This window comes from Nicrophorus vespilloides, unplaced genomic scaffold (assembly GCF_001412225.1).
Source record: "Nicrophorus vespilloides isolate i.1.1-1 unplaced genomic scaffold, Nicve_v1.0, whole genome shotgun sequence".
NCBI classification, from domain to species: Eukaryota; Metazoa; Arthropoda; class Insecta; order Coleoptera; family Silphidae; genus Nicrophorus; species Nicrophorus vespilloides.
The window spans coordinates 129,496-141,513 of NW_017096297.1; the positions used below are offsets into that span (position 1 = coordinate 129,496).

The 12,018-nt window shown below is 32.2% G+C and overlaps 1 protein-coding gene across 2 annotated transcripts; it reads right to left on the reverse strand.

The window, feature by feature from the left end:
- Positions 1 to 7,496: 7,496 nt before the first annotated feature.
- LOC108556572 (homeobox protein abdominal-B-like) lies at positions 7,497 to 11,545 on the reverse strand. Of its 2 annotated transcripts, none has more exons than XM_017912743.1 (2): positions 10,667 to 11,545; positions 7,497 to 7,970 (listed from the first exon to the last, which is right to left on the reverse strand). In XM_017912743.1, the coding sequence occupies exons 1-2, from the start codon at positions 11,472 to 11,474 to the stop codon at positions 7,558 to 7,560; spliced, it is 1,221 nt and encodes a 406-aa protein (XP_017768232.1). In that variant the 5' UTR covers positions 11,475 to 11,545; the 3' UTR covers positions 7,497 to 7,557. The 2 variants fall into 2 exon arrangements, with proteins under 2 accessions (XP_017768232.1, XP_017768231.1); XM_017912742.1 differs by having other exon boundaries at positions 7,497 to 8,009.
- Between the last annotated feature and the right edge of the window lie 473 nt (positions 11,546 to 12,018).

Genomic DNA, 12,018 nt, shown 5'->3' on the forward strand with positions numbered 1-12,018 from the left:
GAAATGAACTGTGCTGCTGGCAAATGGAAACGGACAATTCCTTCCTTCCTATTGCAAAACATGCTGCTGGTATGGCTTTGTGCTCGGGAACCTTGTTTTATGTCTGTGTACATGTATATATACGTGTATGTATTTGTGGTGCAGCGCGGTGCATCAGGGCAAGGATAATCTGCTTAGTCTGGCAGACACAATAAAAGCATCCCTAAATCCTTACCCCTAGCTCACGCTGCATCCCAGAAAACAAGCGAACAACCATTCTGTTATTACATTTTATATATATAGATATATATAAATGTACATATATATATACTTGTACGCAAAGGGATGTTGCTGCAACCAACCCCAGACGAACACGATATTACTTACTCACGGACATCATTTTCTTCCTTAATTCTTTTCCCCTCGCTGCAATCTTCCAAGCGCAGACCGCTGCAGCAACAAAATTGGTTATGAATAGTTGATTCCCTTAGGGAGAGAGAGAGAGACCCAGGAAACCATATTTCTACCACAACTCATGATTGTTTGTCATTGGAATGAGGCTTACATCATTTCATTATAGAGATTACATTACAATAGTAATCACAATAATGACATTATTGTGATTACAATAGTAATCACAATAATGACATTACAACAATCCAGACAAGATTAGAATGTCAATTAAATTTAATTGTAATTAAGAAACGCTTATAATTCAATTACAGTTCATTTCTGCAACAAACGTTTTTCATTTAAATATTTGTAATTTTACAAATAACAACATAAAAATAATAATAAATATATTGCAATTTTTCTTATACATTTACTAATTATACTTTATATAACAGTGATTTTCTTTGTAAATTTATTAATAAACTTTATTTGTTAAATGACATTTAATAAATTAATGTCATTTATTTCTTCAATAATTAAAAATAAAGATGAAAACAACATAAACTGATTTTGTTGGGTTACTTTGAATGTTAATTTAAAATTAATAGATCAATTATAGTGGAACCTCGGTAGTCGAACCAAATTCGACCTAAAACAAAATTTGTTTGTAAACCCAAACAACTATATTCCCATTTCCCCATAATAAGAGAACCAAATCTATTATAAAATTCTATAATAAAACAAAAGAAAGATAATCTAAGCTGAGTTTATTTAGTTATTTCTAATTGTTTTTAAATTAACTTCAGTATTTTTACTAGTTTCTCATGCAATGTTATATATTATTAGAATTGCAATTTCTCTATGTTTGCTATAGTAAAACCTCGAAAACATAATTTGTTCGAAAACCGAATCTAAGTACATTTCGCGTGCATCATTGTTTTCCTATTGTGGAATCAAATTTAATACTAAAAAATAAATACAAACACTTAATTTGTTCGAAAACCGAATTTATTATACTCTTGGACCAACCGAATTTTGAAGTTCGGAAACTGAATTTTCACATTATATCATTAAAAACAAATCATATATAAAACAAACACATGCTAAAATTATATCTATATAGAAATAATAAATATTAATATATAACATTTCTTTGTTGTATTTTAAATTTAGATGAAAATGAAATATATTTGTTGGCACTGAGACTTAAGTCGATAGCCAATTGTTTTTAAATTAAAACGTTCTAATGTATTTTATGTTGCTACACGACACATTTCCATTGCCAAATATTTGTAAACATTCAAATGTATCTATTAAATCCGTACAACAAAAGTCACTTAGGAAAGAAAGAACAGTGGTTACATAATAAACATTGATTTTTATTGCTGTTTTGAAAAGTTGAAATTTACTAACATAATTTTAAATACATTGTATTTAACTATATATACATCTTACTTCATGCTATTTTTTTCTTACATAACTTTTATAAAATGTTCTTTTTATTTACAATTTAAAGTATATAAAGATATACAATTTAATGATTAACTAATTTTTATTGGAAGTAATTAGTAATTAATATAATATAATAATCTTATATATATAGATAAAACATTACTAAACACCTTTCTTAACAGAGAATTCTCTTATTTAGATTCATTCTTTTTTGTTATTTACTAATTGTAAGTAAACTATATATAAATTATTATGAAACTGAATTGAGTTTCATGTATTAATTGAACATTTTTATATAATTTGAATAATGAACCATACTAACAATAAATTAACTTCAATGTTGCAATATTTTACGCAAAATAATTATTAAGTGGATTAAATGAATAAATCATTATTTTTTTCAATCATTATATTTTTTCTGGTTGACAAATTCGCTTATATAACTATTACGCTATTAAAGAGATAATTAAAACTGCACACAATCACCATTTAATTATGAAAAAAACTGGAGCTGATATTATCATTGAAATATTGTTTTCCTGTACTATTTTATTTTATTTTATTTTACTTGAAATTTATAGGGGCGGAAAGGCTGCGGTCAAAAGCCATTTGCAACTATGTATGAGTTACATAAATATTTACTTAGTTCAAATTACTATTTCTAATTTATTGGCATCGATTTCTATGGTCGTTAGCTGTAATTCAATAAATAGAAAATAAGCAAAAGTAATAATAAATAATGTGAAAATTATTTTTATTATTTATAAATTATAAATACAGCATGGTGCGGCTTTTTTTTAGTGCGGTTTCACTATAGTACGGTTTGAAATTTTCAAAACAAACCAAATTTTAATGCAAAATTTATATAAATTCAAAAAAATTAGTAAACAAAATTATTTGTTTGTTTCTTTACTCAGTCAAAACTCTATTTATTGTTCTCAATTAGTGCGGTTTCACAGATTACCCGCACTATGCGAAGTATTTCTGTATATTTTTTTGAGACTATGTATTAATTAAAAAGAAGATGTGTTAATTTGCTATAAGTTAATTCAGTTGTGTAGTTCGTATTCGAGCACCTGTGAAAATAGAATGCGGAGACCCATTTTAGATCCTGTTTTCCTGATACAAGGAGAACTGAAGTCCTAACCTGTCCTGCGCTCATCACATCCTTTCCTTCTCTTCTCCACTAGACACACACACGCACATATCCTACTACTTACTAACAACTACTACGAATTCATCTCAAGCATTTCATACATCCCTAGTTCATAAGATTTTCTTCATTCTCCTTGTAAGAAAGATATTCATGAATAAATCAAGTTATATAATAAGTTTATATTAATACCAAAATAATTGTTAATTAGGAAATTGTGTTTGATTCTTATTAAATTCATCCAAATTAGTGCAAATATTTAAATTAATTTAATAAAAAAATTAAATTAATTAATGATATTTTATCATCAAATTTCTACAATTCTTAATGCATTTGTTGTTTGAATTAAGTTTAAATTGGAAATCTTATAAAAATATAACGAATTGCAACAAACAAATCTGTTCTTTATTGTATCAGTTCGAATTGTTCTTAATTTTCCATTAAATCCAATATGAACATAATAAAACACCTATCACTCCTTTTACACGGTACTTTCTTTACACGTTTTCGCTTTTAACTTTCTTTACACGTTTTCGCTTTTAGACTGTTCAAAAACAATTAAATTAAAAAATTATACCTGGTACTTTTTACACGTTTAAGAAAATAATAAAATAAAAATTAAATGTTCGAAATAAACTGACTATGATCAAAACGAACAAAGTGTTTGCCTTTCAATATTATTATTACGAAATTACGCGTTTTCTTTTGCATACTTTTCGATTTCCTTTTTTTTACATTAAAAAAGTTGTAAGTTGACCAAACATGTAAATCGAAATTGTAACTTTTTGATCATGTGTACTTTTTTAAATATATAATTATATTTTTTTGTACAAATTCTTTCTGCATTTTTATAATTAACAGCAACAATGTGATTATTAATTAGTCCACCAACAACAAAAAAAAACAATATTTACAAAATATGTCAATATTGTGTCATAAATACATTCATAGTTTATATATCAATTTTTGATCAGCTTTTGCCGATTGACGATTCATTCAATGACCTATGACAAATCTTTGATGTAAATATCCAAAAAAATTAAAGAAACTTAATTATTTGGAAAAATGTTTCACAAACGTTGTTCCACAATTAAAGAGTTTTTCAGCTTTACTGCATAAATGGAGCAATTAATTTTAGAACATTGATAATATTCAATACGTCATAATTGACAGGTTGTGTCAAAATTCTTTTAATTTTTTAAAAAATTTGAGCTCACATAACTTCATACTTGTCAAGTAGTGACAAAAAATCGTTTAGATCAATAACATCAGTTCAAAATTAAACCTATTACAATATAGGATCAAGTACATTTTGTAATTGCTTTAGCGATTACAAATTACTTTATATTTGCCAATTTGTGTCCAAATTAATTTAGTTGTTTAAATATTTTCAGTTCAGAATTATGCTACAATATTAATCAAGTACATTTTACAATTATTTTAGAAATTTTATAACATTTTGTCACAATACTTCATACTTGTCAAGTAGTGTCAAAATTAATTTAGTATTTTTAAATAATTTCACAATTTAAGCTTCATACTTGTCAAGTAGTGACAAAACTTCATTTAGTTCATTAATTAACTTCATCTTGTCACAATACTTCATACTTGCCAATTATTCAATTATTTCTACTTAATGACACTTTTTTTTTTATCAAATAACATTACTATAGTATTTGCCAAGTAATTTTAGCCTAAATCGTATCATATAACAACATACTTGCCAAGTTACATGGCAAGTAGCGATATGAAAAATAAAAGTATTTGAATTGATTTGTTTTGTATTGCAAATTTTTTCCTGCCATAAAATCATGGATTCTGTTGTCTGACACTTGAAATCAGTTAATAAAATGTCCAATTTAATTAGTGGAAAGCACCGACTGTTGAAATAAGGAATTCCTTTTAAATAATTTATTGAAGTCGTGTCTCAGTTTTCGTGTCCATTTCCAAGGAAAATGCGTGTGTTACATAATCAATAGATCTAATCTCTGAAGCGTGGAATTTGTATACTTACCAAAACCCTCAACAAAAAAAAAACATAGAGAAAATTAAAACGCAAGGAAAGTGCGGACAGGAAAAATCAGCTGGAAAATTATTTTAACGCTTTATTTAATTATTTTTCCGTTCGAGAGAGTAAATTTACAGTTTACAATATATATATATAGATTTTTTTTATATATAAAAAAAACAGAGGGTGGGAGACAAAAAAAATATTATTTACGAAGGGAATTATGTTTATAAAACATATTTTTTTTTTACATTAAGGGCTGTTTTTTTCTTACTTTACAATAATCTCGTGCGGAAGGAGGAGAAACGGATGGGGGGTAGAAGTTCGCAGTTTATAGACTAATCAATAATATTAATGTGTATACAATCATTACATAACACAACAAGATGAAGTTTGAACACAACAATATTTAAAAAATAATAATAAAAAATAATAATATTTAGGTACAATTTTTTTTTTAAAGATAAATAAATAAATTTTCACAAAAAAAAAAAATATAATATAAAATAATCGCATTAATCAAAATAAAATAAACATACACAGTAACTAATTCAAAAAGTAATAATGATAATAAAACTAAAACATATTTATATAACACTTAAATAATTAAGTCATTAATAACACAATAAAACCAATCACGGAGATCATTGAATTGAATTCATTATTATTAATAATATGGTTCGATTGGTAAAACATGACATTTCCCATTTCAGTTTACGCGCGTCGCAAATTAAGTTAAATCAAGGAGAGAAAAATCAATAGATAAGAAAACAAAAACAAAAATAAGAGACAAATAATTGTAAAAAAAACACGTTCTTTACTTTCGGTTACAAACGAGATTGCGTTATCAATACTTAAGTATTCTAGAAAACATCAAGAATGATCCTCTTGCTTTCACCTTCTCTTCGCTTACACATCTTCATAGTACGTTAAATTTAAAATTATTATTATACACTCGTTCAGACAAGAGAACCAAGACTCGTTATTATTTTAATTAATTAATTTTTAGCTTACTTCATTAATTTTTTTTATATATATATATATAATATTTACAACATGTTTCATTCTCAAAAAATAGTAGTTTTTTTTTTGAGATACAAATTTCTTGGGGGGATAATCCTTTCTTGATACAGACACGAAAAGTTATTAATTTATTAATTAAGTTTTTTTTTCGCATATTTTTAGATTATTAATAAATTCGGATGTCTAGGAGGTTTTTCTTCCATCTTTTTATGCGTTAAGTAGATTTTCATCATTTTTTTTTTGTTTAAATATACTAACAATTAAGTCACAGTACACCAAAGTAACGAAAAGTCCGGATATGGAAAATTTGAAAAAAAAAATACAAAAAAAATAAAAGAAGCCACAGATTTACAGGTACCTAAAATTGCTCTCAATCAATACATTATTATTATATATATATTTTTTTTAATCAATAAGTTGTTGTTGTTTTTTAATATAATATTTACAAATTCGCAATTACATACAATTATTACATAAATGAAAAAATATAAACTAATTAAATATTATTATTGGGGGCGGGGGGAGAAGTGTCGTGGACAATAAACAAAAAAAAATAAGTTAAGTTTTATATAAACCTCGGCAAGTATTTTTTTTTGCTCGTAATATTATTATTATGATTTTTTCGTTATTANNNTTTTTTTTCTTTAACATTTAAATGCCTGCAATAATTTATTTATTTACTATACACATTCAGACTACGGCAACATTGATTACAAGAGAAAAGTTTCAGTTTATTACCAACGACTTAAGTTTCAGCTAAGACATTGAGTTATGTACAGGAGAGAGTGAGTGAAAGAGCCGCCGCCGCCAACACTGAAGCTTTTTTTTTCTTCTAGTGACGGCGGGTGGCGCGCGGCTCCTCATCATTTACTTAACATTATTATTATTATACTTCATCTTCGATCAACTTCGTTTGATTCTTCTTTTTCTTCTTCTTCTTCTTCTTCTTCTTCAACATCTTCTTTTTTCTGGGTGGGGGCGCTAAGCGCCCGAAACTACATAACTTGCACAAGCCCTAAAATTCGTCCGATAAACTTCGTCCATTAACTCGAGAGAAAATAAAACAAAATACAATAACTAAAATAAACAAAGAGAAAAAAAACAATAAACACTGGGTATCACGTGAAATCCTTTCTTTGGCACAGCAAAGAACAAAACAAACAAAAATAATAATAATTAAAAGATTAATTAAGAGAGAAAGTAAGTGTTCGTGTGTTTGCGGTTTTTTTCTTTTTTTTTGGTGTTTCCAGGGTTGTTCAGTTCGTGTGTGTCCTCTTGCGACGTTTCATCCTCTTCTTGTTGTATCGTTGTTTTTTTTTTGTACAAACTATAAAACCTACACTCTACTAATAATAATTAAGAAACCAGGAAGGAAGTCTTGTTTAACTCTCCTTTTTTTTTTGTTGTTGTTGTTTAAAAGTTTCGAAAGAAATCGATAATTATGTAATAAAAGAAATAATAATAATAATAGTTTAAATAGTTGCTGGAGAATCCTTCAGGCTGCTAAACCGTGGGGATGGCCGAACACAACCCCGGAGAACCCCATTGGTCACTGGTGATGTTTGAGGGTCCCGTTTGCTGCCACGTGGTGATTGACCACGTGGTGCTGCGAGTGCACGTGGTGCGCCGGATGGTGATGGCCGTGGTGGTTCTGGTTGTTGGTGTTGCTGTTGTTGTTGTTCTGCTGCTGGCTTGCCTGCCGCTGCGAATTCTTCTTGTTCTTCATCCGCCTGTTCTGGAACCATATCTTCACCTGGCGCTCGGTCAGGTTGAGGTTGCGCGCCAGCTCCCACCTCTTCTGCTTGGAGACGTACGCGTTGAAGAGGAACTCCTTCTCGAGTTCGAGCGTCTGATACTTGGAGTACGGTTTGCGTTTCTTCCGGACGGTCACCTGGCCCGTCCACTCGAGAGGATTGCCGCCCGTTCCGCACGGCACGCTCACGCCCATCGATCCCAGCGAACCTGAAGAAAACAGAGACGACGGGGAAGATCCCCACGTAACTATAAACAATTAGCCAGTCGAATATGCAAATAAATACACTATAAACTAAATAAAGAGCCTACATCCTCACAGCGCTTAGCTCTATGTGAATGTAGAACTCCGTTATGCCACCACATCTATATTCCTTTTCCTCCTTTTATTTTTATTATTTCATTTCACTATTGCTAATAAAACTGACCTATCCGAACGGGAAGAGAATTGAATGAGCTGAGAGCGAGACGGCAGGATCTTCCTCCTCCTTCTCTTCTCGTGAATGAAGCTATTAATTATTATTGCGCGTCTATAAAATGCTTTTGTAAATATAAACGGTTTAGTTTTATAGACTTTAAATAATTTTTAACATCCCGCTTCCGCTCTCGTGCTAAATACTACTACGAATACTACGAGTCTAATAATAAAAACGCGACATTAATAAAATGCTGCCTTGCCACCGCATTTTTTTCAACTTTTTCTTTTACTTCTTCTTCTCCGACGCCGAATTGCACGACCGTGGACCATAAATTTCGTGTTTTCATTCCTCTCTCCTTCTCTCATCCACGCTCTTCCCGAGGATCGAATGACATAATCTCAAGGTTAACCAGGTACATTTAAATTCTTGTTATCTCGTAAACACAACTATCCAACTGCTTGGACCGAGGCTCCGCCGAATATTCATAGCAGAACATCATCAACTAATTATTTGATTTATTTTAATCCAAGTTTACTAACTTCAATAAATACAGAAATATATTTAATATATAGTAATTAGTATATTTTTAAATTTAATAATTAATATTTGTATTAATTTAATAAATTCATTTATATTTAGCAAAATCAATTTTATTTCGTATTGTGATAAAGAAGTTGTTGTATTTGTAAGTGAATTTATAAACATCTAAATTGGTTGATTAATTATTTAAAAAAACATTCGATAAAGCATATCTGCAGTTCATATGATCATTAATAAATGAAGAAAAAACAAACAGTTTAGATAAGTTACATAAATAAAAAAATAATAGTAAATTTTAATTATTGATTAATTTATATTGAATCAATATTTTATATTAAAGAATTTAGAATATTTCGATATTTCTTTTGAAAAAAAATATCTTTTTTCTGTCGTATACTGTTTGCAGTTTCAAAGCAGGTTTGTGATTCGTAAATGGTCAATGAATTATTTACGTTGAACCATTGAAATTGGTAACGTGTTTCTTCGTTTAAACGATCGTAGGAAACGTCGCTCGGAATATTTAAATTTGAAATGATAGAATAAATGAAATACGAAATATAAGCTCACGTAGTATTTTTTGTCTCGTATATAAATCTAATTAATTGATTTAATAGATCAAAGTAGAGTTAATTAAATAATTAGAAAAATTGTTATGAAAGATGTACATCAAAAATTATTTAAAATTAGAATAAACTAATGTATTTTCAAAAAAAAAATGGTCTTTAATGAAGAGATTCCACTGTAAATTTATAAAGTAAAAGTAAGTTAATTTTGTTTTTGAAATGTTGCAGCTATAAATATGCCTGGTGGCTTGTATATTTACGTTTTGTGAGAGAACAAGAACGAGTGTGAGCGAGTTTTGTGTGTGTTTGTGCATATATGTATTAGTGTGTAAGCATGTGTGTGTAGAGTGTAGAGCAAGTTCTCGCCAGATTGTATAGCTTGTATTTTACTTGCACCCTCAGCATTTCCATGTAATTGAGTTTCGAGTTCCCCTCTCGATCTTTCCTCACACAAACATACGCACGCACACACACTCGCTCCGTGTGCGTCACGCTATATTTTCGTCTAGACTAGATAGAAACGACTATAAACTCGAAAAGGTTAGACTCATGCCATCTAGCGTTAATCCGAGCTACTAGACGAAGTAAAAAGTACCCAAAAATTTGATATTTAAATGTCCGTTCAGCTCAACGAAACGAAACCCTAATGAGGTCAAATTCTTCCTAAATTACCTTGAAGTTTTCAATAGATTTTAATTAATCGCCGTTAATCATTTAAATTGTCTGATTTGCTTATACAATAATAATCAATGGAAATTTGTCATTGACTAGAAAATAAGTGATTACTTAAGAAACTAATTTATTTTTTCTTGTCAATATCTTGCTATTAATTAACGTATATTTTTTAATTTAATCGCAATATTGGCAAATTTAGTTTATTGAAAAAAAAAGTTAATTAATGTATTTTTTTAAATAGAATAATTAATTTAGAATGAATAGTTTACAAGCGTGCAGATGATTCAGAAAAATAGGGGGTTTGAGAACTGTAAGTCGTTAAACGAGGTATGACTGTACCATTCGTTCCCCTTTTAAAAGAAGTGTACGAATTTATAGTAAAAAGGTTGCTAATTAAATTTTTGACTAATTAAAATAGATTTATTTAGACGCGAGAAATGATTTATGTTATAATATATTTTAAATTTATTTTGAGAAAGTTCAATAAATTAATAGTAATTTTGATTTGTAAAATAGTTAATGAATGTGTTGATGTAGTTTGACGTGATTGAATGCGGAATGCGCGGAGGTCGTTAAACGAGGTATGACTGTACGTTTATTTCCCCCTCTGGAGTGAAGTCGCGTTGTGGTGAAATGTCGCGTAAAGGAGGGAGGGAAGAACGATAGTGAAGCATAACATAAAGATAATAACATAGATTGAGATAGTTACCTGGAGGTGGATACGGGGTGGATGGTACTGGTTCGGATGCGTAGTTTCGGAGGCCGTAGCCGTCGTGGGCATGGGCTGCGAAGCTGGCGCTCTCTGCAACCATGGCGGTGGCGACACGATTGCGTTCATCTGCAGGTGTCAGATAGGGGACGGGTTGATGGGCGTCGATGTGATGCCTGGATGCGGCCGAAGAGTACGGTGAATAGTTACACCACGAAGACGAGGAGAAGCTCTGATGGCACGAGGAGACGGCAGGATCGGCGCTGGGACCTGCCGCAGACACCGCCGAGTACTTGTACTCCGGAGTGCCGCCTCCACCGCCTCCGGCAGCGGCCGCCGTCGCCGCCGGCGACCAGAACGATAACGGTGCGGCCTTGCGACTGTCGCGACCCCCGGTCGGATCCGCTGCGAGGTTGTAGTAGGTGGGCGCGTTCGGGTACTGGTGATGGTTGAGGCCCACAGTCGGCTCGAACGCTGTCGCGCCGGCATGGTGGTTGTCAGATGGCGAGTAGTTCCATGGTTGACCATGGTGCGAATGCCTGATGACGCTCGACTCGGCGCACTCCCCATACCCGGAGGTCGTCGTCAGACGTTTCGCAGGGATGTGGAGCGGACCGCCACCTCCGGAACCGCTGTTGCTTGTTACGCTGGCCGGTGATGAGCTCGAGGTGGCCGAAGTTGTTGCAGCTGGGGCTGCAGCAGCTGCAGCCGCCACCGTCGCCGGACTCGTCATGCCGCTGCTGCCGCTGATGGGCGTCGCGGCGCTCTGCGGGGCCGGCGGGGGGCTCTCCTCGTACCCGTTCATCATGGCCCACCACGCTACCCCGGTGGAAGTCCCCGCTCCGGTGGCTGGAGAGGATCCGGGCGGATGCACATGGTCGTACAGGGTGGGTGCCGCGCACGCCACGGGGTCCGCGATGGTGAGGATGATGGTCGACGTGAAAAGGGATCACAGCATCGAACGACGTCCACCGCAGCCGAACGAAAACACCCCCAAGCGAATTCCAAGTGAAAACCCCACGTAGCAAAAACAAATTGGATTCAAACAGAAACCAAAAAAAAAAGAGAAAACACCCAAAAATTAGCAATCAATCTTCTTCAACGCAACAAGCACCAGGTGCCAAAGTATAATAAACAACAAAATAGTCTGTCTCTAGTTCTGTCTGTATCAATCGAGTGGGGGTGGTGGTTTGCAACAACAAACAAACAAAAACTTCTTCGGTATAGTTCAAAAAAACACTTTTCCTCCTGCTTCTTCAAAAGTATTCATACATAATTTCGGAGCACATCGGAGGAGGAACCCAATTAGACTAGCGTTTAAAATCCAATAGGAACAAAAACCGCACTTCTTC

Bases quoted from the DNA above. Each gene is read 5' to 3' on its own strand.
- LOC108556572 (XM_017912742.1), bottom strand. From the start codon at position 11,474: ATGATGAACGGGTACGAGGAGAGCCCCCCGCCGGCCCCGCAGAGCGCC. The intron at 8,010-10,666 runs GTAACTATCTCA...AATTGTTTATAG, and splicing joins CACCCCGTATCCACCTCCAG to TTACGTGGGGATCTTCCCCG.